The 16,670-nt window shown below is 45.0% G+C and overlaps 1 protein-coding gene across 2 annotated transcripts in view; it reads left to right on the top strand.

Moving 5' to 3' along the window:
* Positions 1-16,670, top strand: part of SLC7A6 (solute carrier family 7 member 6) — a 101,784-nt gene that overhangs the window by 66,803 nt on the left and 18,311 nt on the right. For both annotated transcript variants that reach the window (XM_068261444.1, XM_068261445.1), the window contains 2 exons: positions 5,099-5,243; positions 7,805-7,928. In XM_068261444.1, coding sequence (XP_068117545.1) covers positions 5,099-5,243; positions 7,805-7,928 — 269 coding nt within the window. The remainder of the gene's footprint in view (positions 1-5,098; positions 5,244-7,804; positions 7,929-16,670) is intronic.

The following is a 16,670-nucleotide window of genomic DNA, read 5'->3' as shown; positions in this document are numbered from 1 at the left end:
AGACTTCTGAAGCCTCCTTCGGCCGGGTAAAGCAGTATTTGACTGATTTAGTCAAATACTGCTACTAGGCGAGCCAGCACTGGAACGAGGGGACCAGGAGAGGAGCGGGAAGGCTCTATAGGACCCAGAGCCTTCCCTCTCTTTGGGTAAGTATCTGTCTCATTTTTTTAAAATGCGGTTCCCATTCAGTTTAAGCGTTTAAGATTTTAAAAGCTCTTGCTAATGCAACGTTAGATGTGTGTTCTCACTTGAGGGATGTGATTTTTATTTTTTTTTAAATCACCCATAGCATTACATGAGCAAGAGCTTTTAAATTCACTAGTACTTAAAAAACTCTTGCTGCATGAACCAGGCATAAAGCACTGCTGCTAACTTATCTTCTCTAATGAGCCAATTGCAGTAATCTCAAGGTGACATTTGTAAAGGTGGCTATACACTGGTCGATTTGCCATCAGATTCGACCAACAGATAGATCCCTCTCTGATTGTTTCTGATTAGAGAAGGATCGTATGGCTGCCTTTACTGTAAACAGATTGTGATTCGATTTCAGCCTGAAACCGTTCACAATCTGTGGTGGTGCTACCGCTGCCTGCCCACCCGCATACATTACCTGCTCTGCCGGCGCGTGTCCCCGCTGTCACCGCTGTCTTCTTCTCTGCTGGGCTCCGGGTTCCGGCTGGCTTCACTTCTTTCTGTCCGGGGAAGTTTAAGCAGTAGAGGGTGCTCTACTGTTTAAACTTCCTGCTGGGACAGGAAGAAGTGAAGCCTGCTGGACTCAGAGCCCATTGCGGAGACGGAGCAGTGGTGACAGTGGGGACACGCGCCTGCCGGATCAGGTAATGTATTAGGTCGGTCGTTGGGCATTTGAACGCTGCTATCGCCACACACTCCCGACCCGCCGGCGATTGAGAAAAATCTTCCGCACGGACGGCTCAACGGGAACGATTGATTTTGGATGGAAATCGATCGTTCTTTGAGCGTTTGCGCAATGATTTCACAGCAGATTCGATCACAGTGATCGAATCTGCTGTATATCGGCGGGAAGATCGTTAGTTGTATGGGCCCCTTTAGAGGACAGAGCAGTACAGTACTAAGTAGGTTAATAAGAAGATTGGGCACCCTCTCCCTAAAATCACATTGTAATACTTCCACAAACCACCAAATTGGCAGTGATATCACTCTGGGGTTTCTGGTAGTCTTTTGGAGGTGTGCCCCCATGTCTATGTAAAGCACTCTTGCCCCAATATTAAGGAAGAGAGGCTCTTTTTAACCTCTACCTGTCCCACACAAAAAAGGACATTGTCGGGAATTATGGTGCTATCTGGTCAAACCCTTAATATGGGGGAGGACTGAACAAATAGCTACAACCAGCCAGGTAAATATACAAAAAGAGTTGTATATGTCCCCCTTTCTATTTACATAATAAAAAGTTAAAAAAAAAAAAAAAAAAAGCAATAAAGAAAAATTTAATAAACTATAATTTTTCTTAAAGTATTCCAGAACTGTTGCAAAATAAGTATTTGCTTGCTACAGTCCTTGCGCAACTGATTAGCATGTTATAATTTGCTGCCAAGGCTTCCCCTCATTGCTTTCTTGTGGACCAATGAAAGCCTTTGGTGGCAACGATTTGTTGGGGCTTATTTCAGTTTCCTGTTGAGCGTCCCCATTGGTCCACTTATTCAGACCATTAAGGATACTTGACAGACAAGCATAAGGATCTCAGCAATTTTGGTTAGCGCCACAATGTGATAGCTAGACAACTGCATCTGAGCACTTTCAAAATGGCTGGTCATCTAATGGGGTGTTCCCGGTATACTGTAGGATCTGATGCTAACGTCTTGGTGCTACATACCACTGGACATGTTCAGGAGTGTTGTGGGATCCAGGGGGATCAAAGCTTTGCACAAGGAGAGCCTACACAATAATACATAGGTGACTTAAAGTGAAGTTGTGACCAAAAAAAAAAACAGGAACAGGTGGATACTTACCCAGGTAGATGGAAGCCTCTGGATGATCTAGAGGCATGTCCTCCTCCAGTCCACTCCTGCTCGCCGAGACCATCATCAAGTGGACCTGAACTCTTGCACAGGACAGAAAGAAAACAGAGAGAAATGCACACAGTATGTATTTAGAGTTTAGCCTGGCTCATTCCCCTTCATCTGTGTCTAATCACAAGTTGTTATTTGATCTCTCTTTTGTCACCTGACTGCCACGACAGATAAGGCAGATAAGCCCATTTGAAAGCACAGTATATTAACAATATGTCTGCTTCCATGAAAGCAGGAAGTAAAAATAGTGCAGATTTATTTTAGGATTTGTATCTGCTGTAACAAAGAAATGTTTTTCTTTAAAGGTTATTATGCTGTTGCGTATCTTTTAGAGCAGAGGGGAAGTTCTGAGTTCAGGTCCGCTTTAACATCTAGAGAAAAAAGGCACGGATGAGCAGCTCTGTGCTACTGTGCAGACACGGGCTGTCATTGCACCTGTGCGAACATAGTCAACAAGGCTCGCCAAATTTGTACAGAGGCTCCTAGCGCTGGAACAGTAAGGGGGAGGGGGCTGAGGGTATCTTCTGGACTATCCAGAGCCTCCTCTCTACTATGGTAAGTATATATTGTTAACATTTTTTTGGCTGTTCAGCGTATAGCAACCATTTTTCCCCCATGAAGACATATTTGAAGAAATACTTTTGCACAGAATTTTTTGTGTCATATTGACCAGGTTTTCCTGAGTCTATCCCTTTGTCTAAACGTCAGCTGGTAGCTGAAAAGACAGGTATTGATCTTGGCTCCCTTTGATGTTTTTCTCGACCTGCCTTTTAGCTCACACCTGCTTGTAGGGAACACCTGCTATAACGTCATGCAGTGCTTATCTAATTTTGCTAAATGCAATATAATTAACTTTTCTTTTGTGCTTAAGGAAGAGCTATTCTTGAGTAAATATTGAGTTTAAAATGAGCATACCAATTGGTTTAGAAAAAAAAAAAAAAAAAGCACAAAAAAAACTCAGCTAACCCTCTAATTTCTGAGCAGCTATACTTTCTTTTCTGTATACACTTGGGCCCTAATTTACTAAGGTTCAAGGATTCGTAACCCTTACCTGGGTGGTATCGATTTATTTTATAGATCCGGGATGGTATTTCCAGGATCACTTATGTTTTTCAGTGGTCCTCGGTCCTGAAGAATTTTGGGAAATCAGGCCCTTAGGGCTTGGTCACACCTAGGGTGTTTCGTTTTTTTAAGCGCCGGCGATTTTCTAAATCGCCCTGAAAGCGCTTGTGCAAGGATTCCCTATGAGAGAGCTCACATCTGAGCGGTTCGTTTCCGATCCGCTCAGCAAAGCGCTACCTGTACCATTTTCGGATCGTTTTTGCTCAATGGAAGGTATAGGGAAATACGTTGTATTTATTAATTTCTGGATGAAAGAGTTCACTTCCTGACTGACGTCAGGAAGTGAAAAAACAAAAGTGGTTTTCTAAGCGCAAAACGCAGGGAAAAGCAGAGAAAAAAACTTAATAAATCGCTCAGCGCTTGTGATAGCGCTGGAGATTTATGATGTGAACAAAGCCTTACTGATTATGGGATACCTTTACCATTAACCATAATACACAAAAAGTAAATTGAATAGCTTCTTCTGCTGCTGACAGTGGTAGAGCAGGCATAGAGATCGCATACTCTGAAGTGATCCTGAAGAATTTAAACAGTCCTTTCAGCTTTCTTGAGTGTTTTCAGTTAAACTAAACTTGAAGTTTAGCTCTCTATATTGCGAGGCTAATGGCCAAGTTTATTTTTTAAAGTTTGATAACTGTATTTTCTTTTCCATATAAACACAAGCACTTCAGTGTTTCTAACAGCAACTGGCAGGTCAAAGTTTTCTGCCAGTCAGTGGATAAAACTAGATAAGCACACTAGATTCCTAATCTGTGTCCAGGTGTCCCCAACGCCACTGATGATGTCATTAGTGATCTGTCATGTGTGTACAGGTGTCCCTGACCCCACTGATGATGTAATTAGTGATCTGTCGTGTGTACAGGTGTCCCTGACCCCACTGATGATGTCATTTGTGATCTGTCGTGTGTACAGGTGTCCCTGATCCCACTGATGATGTCATTTGTGATCTGTCATGTGTGTACAGGTGTCCCTGACCCCACTGATGATGTAATTAGTGATCTGTCGTGTGTACAGGTGTCCCTGATCCCACTGATGATGTCATGTGTGATCTGTCGTGTACAGGAGTCCCTGATCCCACTGAGTATGTCATTAGTGATCTGTAATGCGTGTCCAGGTGTCCCTGACACCACTGATCGTGTCATTAGTGATCTGTCATATGCGTACAGGTGTTCCCGATCCCACTGATGTTGGCAGTTGTGATATGTCGTGTGTACAGGTGTCCCTGACCCTACTGAAGATGTCATTAGTGATCTGTCATGTGTACAGGTGTCCCTGACCCTACTGAAGATGTCATTAGTGATCTGTCATGTGTACAGGTGTCCCTGACCCCACTGAAGATGTCATTAGTGATCTGTCATGTGTGTACACGTGTCTCTGACCCCACTGATGATGTCATTTGTGATCTGTCATGTGTACAGGTGTCCCTGACCCCACTGAAGATGTCATTAGTGATCTTTCATGTGTGTACACGTGTCTCTGACCCCACTGAGCATGTCATTAGTGATCTGTCGTGTGTACTGATGTCCATGGTCCCACTGATGATGTCATTAGTAATATGTCTTCCCGAATGATGCCAGCTTATCTTCACGGATGTCCTTTGCCTCCAACAATTTTTATGCAGATATGTGATCATATCTCTTAGCTATTTCCTCCCCTTTTTTCCTTCTTTAACTTCCACTAGTCACCTTCTTTGACTTACAGGAAAACTGTGAGCGTTACTAAGCAGCTGATAACAGGTCTCGAGGTATCTAATGGCACGTATTACTGTGCACTTGGGAAACTTTAGCTCAGCCTTCACATCAGTAGCCTGAGTACAGTATGTCAGTTGGTGCATTAGGAGAGAAAACACTGGCATGCTTTATTAGATGTTGTCACCTTTGAACGCTATAGTTAGCTTGCTTCATTTTTATTGTTACTTTTCTCCACAGGATACACAGAGAATTTTGAGGATTCCTTTGCTGGGTCATCGTATGATGCGGGACACATATCTTTAGCTCTGTATTCTGCACTTTTCTCTTATTCGGGATGGGACACGCTGAATTATGTAACAGAAGAAATTAAGAACCCAGAAAGGTAACAATCATTTTTCTCCAGGTCATGTTTGCACAAACAGTAATAAGCTGTTATCTGTTCTGCAGATACTTATGTGACCCTGTAGTTACTCACTGCCTCCTTATGTGGCAGTTAGGGCCGGTTCACACTTGCTTAAAAAAGTACCTGTTCAGGACACTTTTTAAGCTCCGCTAAAATGCAGGAATTCTATGATAAAAATAGGATCCGCTTTCACTTGTTAAAGACACGGATCCACTTGCTGCAGAACGCGAGACAGAACGCAGAGTCCCAACTTGGCACATTTTCGTGGACTGAACGGGAAAATGTGTCCGGTTAAAGGCTAGGCGAGTCGCCTCATCTGCGTTGCCTTTTTCGATTGCCGCCGTGACGTAATACTTGTGTCCTGCCGCCCATCGCCACCGCTCCGACCCTCCTACACAGCCCGGTGGCCGGTATTAGCATGGGCTGCAAAAGACCAATGGAAATCCTCAGCAACAGGGAGGATTCTCATTGGTTTATGCTCAATGTTACTAGGTAGAATTGGCCTGATGCAGCCTATGGAGAGCTCCATGCTTCTGCCGGCCTTTGGGCCGAATAGATCCCCCCAGAGAACAAAAAAGAACTCCCTAACAAACAGTACCCCTCCCTCGCAAAAAAAGGCCTAATAGAAGCCCAATGATAAAGCAGTAATTAAATAGCCAACTGTATAATTTTGTTGCAGGACACCTTGGGGGCACATGTGGTCATGCATTAATGTGATGCAGGGAGCTGTGTTCAGCTGAATGGGTAGTAGCTGCACTAAGGCTAGCATTAACAGTTTTATGTGTGGGCATTTGCATTTTAAGGCCAGTGAGACTGTATGCAGTGCTCTTAGTGAAAAAGTATAAATAAAAAGACTTCAGCCAGAATCACTCCCGAAATCTCTCGGTGCTACTCTTTGTGCCTTTATATTTTAATTAGCAGAAGTGGAGGAAAGGTGTGAGAAACTTGTGTTATGTTGACTTGGGAGATACTTCAAGGGGCACTACAGCGAAAAATTATACAATTTAAAATATGTGCAAACATATACATTTAAGAAGTACACTTTTTCCAGAGTAAAATGAGCCATAAATTACTTTTCTCCTATGTTGCTGTCACTTACAGTAGGTTGTAGAAATCTGACAGAAGTGACAGGTTTTGGACTAGTCCATCTCTTTATAGGGGGATTCTCAGGGATTTATTTATTTTCAAAAGCACTTAGTGAATGGCAGTTGCTCTGTCCAACTGCCAAAAAACTGTGTAGGGAGCAGGGAGGCTGGTCAGCATCATTGTTTAAATCCTTTTTAGGGAATATCTTTATAAAGAATAAAAGCCTTGCTGAGAATCCCCTGTGAAGAGATGGACTAGTCCAAAACCGGTCACTTCTGTCAGATTTCTACTGCCTACTGTAAGTGACAGCAACATGGGAGAAAAGTCATTTATGGCTCATTTTAATCTGGAAAACATGTACTTCTTATCTGTATATGTTTGCACATATTTTAAATGTTATAATTTTTCGCTGTAGTGCCCCTTTCATTTATTAATTGCAGAATGATGAAATAACACCAAGGGCTGACGCAGTAATAAAATCCTGTAAAAAGCTTTCTTGTAATGCATTCACAAAGACATGACACACATGTAGGGATGAGTATAGGTGATTCCTGTGTTGTTATAACCCAGGGTTGTCATCTAGGGATAAGACAAGAAGAGAGAGACCAGGAACCCAATGGTGCAGTATCATTGTAAGAGTTGTGGAATTTGTAGAAATAAAATGATATACTCACAAAGGTGGGTTGCATTTTGATCGTGGTGCATTCACAAAGCGAACATTTTGGGAGCAATCCCAGCCAGAGTGATTGCATCAAAGGCTGCAGAGCCAAATCACGATCACTACGGGAATCAAGGTAAAAATCACGGACTTGCGAGTTCAGGAATAGTTGGTGCTGTGGAATCCATTGCAAAGCGCCGTCAGTGGGTCCCAGGCCAACATTCATGTTGCTGATGCGAAGACATTAGGCAGTGCATAGACTGCATTGTCTGATGGGCACACTTCTGTGCATTGTAACACATTTCTGCACGCACTTCTGTGTGTAAAGTGCCCCATTCAATATAAATAAATGGGGTTAGCCTTGCAATGGCATTTGTGTAAAATGCACGGTCACATGTGTTGCACAGCAAAGGTGACAGTGACTTACTATCTGTGCTATTACAGTCTAAACTCCATTTTTAAAGGAAAATAGAAAATTAAGGCATGTGAAAGGCTTGTGGATTATTGGGATATTAATTATCCACCAGTTTAAAAGCAAAATACCTGATTGTTAAATACTGTAATATCCTAATTCTGTTCTAATATAAATTCATATTACAATTACTCATGCTAGGTTGAGTCATATTCTTCACATCCTCTTGCTGGTTGTATTTTGGAACAGTGAAGCTTACTGTAGATGTAGGAGTCCTAATCATAACACTGTGATTATGTTTGTGAGTTCATCACTCTTTGTTTGCTTTATAGTCTTTCTGGTTATGGCGAATTCTTTTAAATATGTTAATCCGTTTTTTTCCAGGAATTTGCCACTTTCCATTGCAATCTCCATGCCGGTTGTTACAGTCATCTACATTCTAACCAATGTGGCTTACTACACAGTATTGGATTTTCATGCAGTTGTGGCTAGTGATGCTGTGGCAGTGGTAAGTAGAATATTCCTGCGATGTGATATTTTTACAGAAGAACGATAATTTATTGTCCCAAACAAGTTGTATAATTGCGCATACATAAAATGTAATAAGAACATCATTTAGGCTGTGCAGCTGTAGTGATGATGGATACACTCTTTGCTGGAACAGTGTGATGCTATCAGGGGAATGGAAGGGACCAAGTCTAAAGAATGACAGCACTGCGTTGTCATGTGATCACATAGGAGTTGTAATGGCTTCCTTTGGGCGCTAGTCTACTTTAGGGGACCCACCGCAAATCCCCATAGACACTTTCAGCTGGGCTGCAAAACGGAACAAATGGCTTCCGTTTGCTTGTTGAAACCCCCACAAGCCATATACCCATGGATAGGTAAGCATGCCCTGTAACGAATTGGGAGGTTTTCGGTAACAGAAAGTTTAAATTGGCCGTGTAGGAGCCACCGAACGGCCTAAATCTCGGTTCCGTCGGCCATCTTAATTCTGCTGTGCAGGTCTCTTTCTTCCTCCTCATTGGAGGGTTTGTTAGCTGGCACGCCCCCACCTAACAATCCCTCCAATGAGGAGGAAGAAACGACCTGCAGAGCAAAACCAAGATGGCCGACGGACCCGAAATTGCGGTCGTTCCGAGGCTCCTACACAGTCAGTTCAAACTTTTTTTTTTTACCGAAACCCGCAAAATTCGTTAGAGGACATGCGTAGCTACCCGGGGATATAAGGCTTGTGGGGGTTTCATCAAGCAAACGGAAGCCATTTGTTCCGTTTTGCAGCCCAGCTGAAAGTGTCTATGGGGATTTGCGGTGGGTCCCCTAAAGTAGACTAGCGCCTTCCTTTGTTGTCCGCAAGCAAGAAATGAAGATGATGACTCTTGAGGGGAAATTGCAAGGTCAAAGAGATTATTGTTCTGAAACAAAACCATCACACAGGTCAATTCACACAGAATCAGTTGATGTCAGTTATAACTGAATAGCCAACTGGCGTGCAGTCCAGTCTCCATGTTTCCCTATGGGTCAGTTCATATTATATGCGTTTTAACTGAAAGCTTTTTACAATGCATTGCTATGGAACAAATGATCAGTTACAATGCATCCGTTTTTCAGCGTTCAGTGTGAAAGAGGCCTAAGGCAGGAGAGGAAAGACGCCAAAATAATACCATATATGATACTCAGTACCTGTACATTGACAGCCCCAGAAATGGACAGCTGATCCCTCGGGATAAATAGCATGCAGTCTCTAAAGGTGGCCATACATGGTACAATTTTTCAATTAGATATTTTAGTTCGATTATTCTGTTAGATCGAATATAAAGATTTTTCCAGCATGTCCGATAAATTTTCCCGAAAAAACGGGATAATCGTTCGATTTTCTTGATCGAAAAAAAAAATATTTTCAACGTTCATTCAATTCGATCATTTAGATCGAATAAACGGGAAAATCGAACATTTTTATTGTATCGTGCATGGGCACCAGTAGGTACCAAATACCCTCAGAAAAGGTGTCTAAACACTGTGTCCGTTGCTCCTCATCCAATATAACCCTGCAGTTTCCCTCCCATGCAATTTGAAATGAATGTTTAGGAAGGTCTGGACATCAATGTGCAGTAGAGCAGGGCTTTTTAACCTTTTCACTAATTGTACCACTTTTATCCCCTGAAAATGTTCAAGTACCACCAGTGTGCCTGCGCAGTAGATTGGACATGATCGGGCTTGGCTGTTTCTGCTGGAGCCTGAACGGAGAGCAGCTACTGCGCAAGCGCACACCGACAAGGAGAACTTTGGGGCTCCCAGTGCTGGATCCCCTCTACTGAGGAGGAGGGGGGAAACCTCTTTAGGATACAAAGGTCTCCCCCTCCCTGAGGTAAGTACCCCCCGGGGGAACTTTTTTCTTACAGGTACACAGGGCATATGGGAGGGGAAAAGTAGGAGGTATTGGTGGGGGAAAAGATTACAATTAGATTGCTAGCCTACAGATTGTCAGTATTGGCAATCTGGAGGTAGATTGCCAATATAGGTAGCCTTGCACGTTCCTCTCTTCCCCCCCCCCCCCCTGCTTAATTATAGGCAGCCTGGCCCCACCACCAGGGAGCTGAGAGCTAGGCAGTGACTCACCACAAAGTTCGGCTCCCCCCTGCTCACTCCTTGCTGTGTTGCCCTGCGATATGGTTCACACATCATCATCGGTAAGCCAGTTGCAGTGAAGAGACAGCCAGGGAAACGGTGCACAGTGACGGCGCGTATACTTCAAATACAGGAAGTGAGCAGTGATGTCACTTTCTGTATCTGCGCCATCACTGTGCACCGGTCGCCTGGTTGTCTCTTCCCCACTGATCTGAGGTCTGAAGTATGCTGCAGAGCAGCACAGCAAGAAGCTAGGGAGGAGGAGCCAAACTTTGTGGAGGCAGGACAGGGCCAGGACAAGTGGCAGGTGGACAACAAAGTGGCAGGCAAACCTGGTGTGTACCACCTGGCCAACAGCAAAGTACCACCGGTGGCAAGCGTACCACAGGTGCAAAGCCCTGGTCTAGAGAGATTAGCCTGTCTAATTAGGCCTTATCAGCAAGTAAACAGCAGATGACAGTTGGAAAATGGCAGTTGAAAAATGACGGTTGGAAAATGGCAGTTGAAAAATGACAGTTGAAAATGGCAGTTGAAAAATGACAGTTGGAAAATGGCAGTTGAAAAATGACAGGTGGAAATTGGCAGTTAGAAAATGACAGTTGGAAAATGGCAGTTGGAAAATGACAGTTGAAAATGGCAGTTGGAAAATGGCAGTTAGAAAATGACAGTTGAAAAATGACAGTTGGGAAATGGCAGTTGAAAATGACAGTTGGAAAATGGCAGTTGGAAAATGGCAGTTGAAAATGACAGTTGAAAATGGCAGTTGGAAAATGGCTGTTAGAAAATGACAGTTGAAAAATGACAGTTGGAAAATGGCAGTTGGAAAATGACAGTTGGAAAATGGCAGTTGGAAAATGGCAGTTGGAAAATGGCAGTTGAAAATGAGAGTTGGAAAATGGCAGTTGAAATGTGGCAGTTGAAAATGGCAGTTAGAAAATGACGGTTGGAAAATGGCAGTTGGAAAATGACAGTTGGAAAATGACAGTTGGAAAATGGCAGTTGGAAAACAGTTGGAGAATGGCAGCTGGAAAATGACAGTTGAAAAACGACAGTTCAACTGTTGTTTTTTTAACTGCCAAGTTTAAGCTGCTGTTTTTCAACTGTAATTTTTCAACTGTCATTTTTCAACTGCCAAATGTAAACAGTTTTTCAGCTGCCATTTTCTAACTGTCTTTTTTAAACTGTAATTTTCCAAATGTCAAATTTCAACTGTTTAAGGACCACTACAGTGAAAAAAGTGAGCAGTTAAAGGAGAATTGAAGTGAGAGTGATATTGAGGCTGCCATATTTATTTCCTTTTAAAGAGAGTCTGAAGCGAGAATAGATCTCGCTTCAGACCTCATATATAGCAGGGGCACGTGTGCCCCTGCTAAAACGCCGCTATAGCGCGGCTTAACGGGGGTCCCTGTCCCCCCAAACCCCCTCCGTGCAGCGGGGGAGCGCTTCCTGGTTGGGGCAGGGCTAACCGCCGCAGCCCTGCCCCATGCGCGTCTATCAGACGCGTATCTCCGCCTCTCCCCCGCCCCTCTCAGTCTTCCTTCACTGAGAGGGGCGGGGGAGAGGCGGCGATGCGCGTCTGATAGACGCGCTGGGAGGCAGGGCTGCAGCCGTTAGCCCTGCCTCCAGGAAGAGAGACAGCCAGCGACCATTTTCCGACCATCTTTTGCGGGGGGTGGGTTGGGGGTGAAGGGACCCCCGTTAAGCCGCGGGATAGCGGCGTTTTAGCAGGGGCACGTGTATAAGACCTGAAGCGAGATTTAGTCTCGCTTCAGTGTCTCTTTAAGCAATGTCAGTTAACTGACTATTATGCTGAGCCTCTGCCTCTAATACTTTTTAGCCATAGCTCCTGAACAAGCACATGCAGATCATGTGTTTCTGACATTATTGTCAGATCTGACAAGATTAGCTGCATGCTTGTTTCTGGTGTGGTTCAGACACTTCTGCAGAGACATAGATCAGCAGGGCTGACTCGTATAGTTTAACCCCCTGAGCATTACGCCGCTCAGGAGGGTTTGCAGCCGAGAGTCCCCCAGTATAATTTTATGAGATCGCATAGTTGTAATAGCTTCAACTAGCACTAGGCTAGCGAGCAGTGGTGGCCGGCATCCCCCGATTTCCTTTGATCCCCCCGATCGCCGCTAAATACATTACCCAGCCTGGATCCAGCGATCGGCACAGCCTTCCTGGGCAGCTCCGCATGACGTCATGCGCAAACCCGATCCTTCCCTTTGAGAGGACCGGAGATGTACAGGGAGGCTGCGCGATCGCTGGATCCAGGGAGGGGTAATGTATTTAGCGGCGATCGGGGGGGATCAAAAGTAATCAGGGGATGCCGGCCACCACTGCTAGCTAGCCTAGTGCTATTGAAGCTATTACAACTATGCAACCTCAAAAAATTATACTGGGGGACTCCTGGGGACAGCCGACGGTATGCCCGACACAGTGTCGGGCATACCGCTAAGGAGGTTAAAAGGAGATAAATATGGCAGTCACCATATTCTTCATTTCCTCTTTAAAGAAGACCTAAACTCAAGCACTGCAGTCAAGGAAAACAAATATAGTTGCTGAGAACGTGTGTGTGTGTGTGTTTAAGGTGTGTGTGGTCACTGTGTGTGTGGTGTGTGTGGTGTTTGTGTGTGTGTTTAGAGCAAGACTTTTCAACCTCTTCACTAATTCTACCACTTTTATCACCTAAAAAGTACAAAAAAAGGGCATATGGGAGGGGAAAAGTAGGAGGCATTGATGGGGAAAAAGACTACAACTAGATTGCCAGCCTACAGATCGTCAGTATTGGCAATCTGGAAGTAGATTGCCAATATAGGTAGCCTTGCAAGTTCCTCTCGCCCCCCCCCACGCTTAATTATAGGTAGCCTGGCCCCACCACCAGAGAGCTGTGAGCTAGGCAGTGACTCACCACAAAGTTCGGCTCACCCTTACTCAGTCCTTGCTGTGCTGCCCCGCGATATAGTTCACACCTCATCATCGGTAAGCCAGTTGCAGTGAAGAGACAGCCAGGCAAACGGTTCACGCAGGGGAGAAACTAGAAATCACCGGGCTCTTTTTCAAAAATTTGGATGGCCCCCCCGGGCCATTTTGGGGGGCAGGAGGGGTTGCAGCAAGAGGGGAGAGCGTAGCCCTCACATCATCAGGGAGGGGGGACAGTCCCCCCCCTCACTTCGGGCTCAGCGCTCCCTTCCAACATCAATCACTGGCAGGTGGCGGGCAGGAACACATACCTCCGTGTTCCACTGTGGAGGGGTCCAATTTCTAAGTGCCTCACACTACTTCCTGTTTAAAGAAGACACTTAGAGAGTGGAACCTCCGGCGCGTGGAACGCATGAAGGTATGTGTTCCTGCCCGCCGCCTGCTGCCACTGATTGATGCTGGAGGGGATCGCTGAGGGGAGAGCCTGAGGCGAGGGAGGGGGGGACTGTTCCCCCTCCCCGCCAATGTGTGGCCATGCTCTCTCCTCATGCTCCAACCCCTCCTGCCCCCCAAAACAGCCCTGATCAGGCCCCAAAGGGGCCCCAAGCCGCCCTACGGGTGCAGGGGCTGCAGCCCCTATTGTTACGCCACTGGGTGTACGGTGATGGCGTGTATACTTCAAATACAGGAAGCGAGCAGTGATGTCACTTTCTGTATCTGCGCCATCACTGTGCTCTGTTTGTCTGGCTGTCTCTTCCCCACTGATCTGAGGTCTTGAAGTATGTTACAGAGCAGCACAGCAAGGAGCGGGGGAGGGGGAGCCAAACTTTGTGGAGGCAGGACAGGACCAGGACAAGAGGCATGGGGGTAATAAAGTGGCAGGCAAACCTGGTGTGTACCACCTGGCCAACAGCAAAGTACCACCGGTGGTACGCGTACCACAGGTTGAAAAGCCTTGGAGTAAAGAATGCACAGCTCACCCCTTTGTATGGTATTCGTCAAGCAGATACGCTGAATTCTTGTTTAGGTTTAGCTAGTGAATAAAGTAAAACACCTGATTAGCTCGAAGCATTTTCATATTTTATTTATATATTCTTTCTATTAATTCTTTTTTAGTCTATCTTTCATGTAGTGATATAATAATGATACTTGTTAATTTAAAAAAAACAAGTTAGTTTTCAGTGCTTAATTGCATAATGCACATGCCTGCTTGCAGTGAGTTAGAATATCTTGATCCATTACAATGCAGTACTGTGAACACACACACGCACGCACGCGCTGTGAAATCCGCTAATAGGGTGAAGAAGGTCTGGGTGAAGCAGTGTGTTCCATGCATTGCACATGCACTAATGTAGAATTATGCTGGAACATGCATAAATTGGCCCTAGACTGTGTTATGGACACTTAATATACAATCTCTTTGAGGGAAAATTAGAAGTCTGATTTATTTATTTTTTCACCAAAAGCAGTCTCATTTTTTATTACATATTATTAATAATAAAATGGCACTTCTTATTAATAATGAGTTTTTAATTATTTACCAAACCAATTTATTTAGGCTAGCATATCTGGGTTTGTGTTATAATTTTATGAGGGCAAACTACCAGTTCAGTTCCAGTTCTTTGAAATAAAAATATATAGGATAGCGGTCAGGCTGGGTAGCAAAGTACATGGCTGTGTCTTGTGCCTGGAAATCCTCATCAACTGCAATCAAATAGCTTTTCTGTTAAAGTGTACCTTAATTGGAAAATAAACTTTTTTTTCCCCTAAACATGAAATGTTTATTTAGCAAGAGTCGTCGAGATAATTTGCAGTAATTAGCTCAACTGCTCGTAATCTAAAATACGAATAGGACTTATTGTCCACGGGAAGGTGGGGGGGGGGGGGGGGGGTGTTCACTTGCATTTCAGGTCACCCATGTGCTTCCTTCTTCCTGGTTTGAATAAGGAGACTTGTGAGTGACGTGGAACGAGAGTTATCACACACACACACCCCCTCAAGCCGCGGCCAGGAAGTCCTACTTGCAACTTCGATTACAAGCAGCGGAGCTACACCTGGCTCATCTCTACACATAATATGTTATGCCATAATCAGGACAGTTTCTAGGCTAAATTTCTCCTGGGGCGAGAGACCCTTGGGCCCCCCAGTATAGACAGCCAGGTAAAGGTGCCCCCAGCATAGGTAGCCAGGTATAGCTTCCCCCAGTATAGGTTAGCCAGGTATAGGTGCCCCAGTGTAGGTTCCCCAGGTTTAGAGGCCCCCAATATAGGTTATCCAGGTATAGGTGCCCCAGTATAGGTAGCAAAGTATAGGTGCCTCACTATAGGTTAGCCAGGTATAGGTGCTCCAGTATAGGTTAGCCAGGTATAGGTGCCCCAATATAGGTTGCCAGGTATAGGTTAGCTAGGTATAGGTGCCCCCAGTATAGGTTAGCCAGGTATAGGTGCCCCAGTATAGGTTAGCTAGGTATAGGTGGCCCCAGTATAGATTGGACAGGTATAGGTGCCCCCAGTATTGGTTAGCCAGGTATAGGTGGCCCCAGTATAGGTTAGCCCCGGTATGGCTTAGCCTGGCATAGGTTAGCCAGGTATAGGTGCCCCAGTATAGGTTGCCAGGTATAGGTGCCTCAGTATAGGTTAGCAAGGTATAGATGCCCCAGTATAGGTTAGACAGGTATAGATGCCCCCAGTATTGGTTAGCCAGGTATAGGTGCCCCCAGTATAGGTTAGCCCCAGTATGGCTTAGCCTGGTATAGGTTTACCAGGTATAGGTGCCCCAGTATAGGTTATCCAGGTATAGGTGCCCCAATATAGGTTAGCCAAGTATAGGTTATCCAGGTATTGGTGCCCCAGTATAGGTAACTAAGTATAGGTGCCCTAGTTTAGGTTAGCTAGGTGTAGGTGCCTCAGTATAGGTTAGCCAGGTATAGGTGCCCCCAGTATAGGTTAGACAGGTATAGGTGCCCCAGTGTAGGTCAGCCACATATAGGTGCCCCCAGTATAGGTGCTTCCAGTATAGGTCAGTCAGGTATAGGAGCCCTAGTATAGGTATCCAGGTATAGCTGCCCCAGTATAGGTTAGCCAGGTATAGGTGCCCCCCAGTATAGGTTAGCCAGGTATAGGTCACCCAGTATGGCTTAGGCTGGTATAGGTTAGCCAGGTACAGGTGCCCCAGTATAGGTCAGCCAGGTATAGGTGCACTCAACCCTCCCTCCAGCTCCTCGCCTTCCCAGGGGGTGTACAGAGGGTGTGGGCTGAGTCCCACTGTGCCGCTGCTTCACCCTCCATCACTGTGCCGGGTGCGCCTTCCTCACTGCTCCCTCCCAGCTCCCTAGAAACGCCATAATAACATAAGTCAGAAATAAATAAGATCAAAAACTCAATATTAAGCTGTACAGTGTCACTATGATTGATAACAAAGTATATAAGCAAAACCCATCACATAGGTACAAAGGAGAAAATCAAAACCCAGAAGGACAGTCTGGTATTTACAGTGTAAAGTACTACTAATACTAAATATAGTGTAAAGTATTAATAACTACGATGTCCTTAATGTCTAGTGATAAGCAAGCCCATATCACCATTGCCAGGTCAAAAGTATGGTGTGCCTGGATGGATTCTCAGCTGCTCTGTAGGCCGCTCACAATTGTTTGTGTGGAAGTTGGTGATGGAGGTAGCAGCATTAGTACAGTTGAGGG

This window comes from Hyperolius riggenbachi, chromosome 11 (assembly GCF_040937935.1).
Source record: "Hyperolius riggenbachi isolate aHypRig1 chromosome 11, aHypRig1.pri, whole genome shotgun sequence".
Classification (NCBI taxonomy): Eukaryota; Metazoa; Chordata; class Amphibia; order Anura; family Hyperoliidae; genus Hyperolius; species Hyperolius riggenbachi.
The sequence above is the reverse complement of the archived record's forward strand: the minus strand, read 5'-3'. Positions and strand labels throughout refer to the sequence as shown.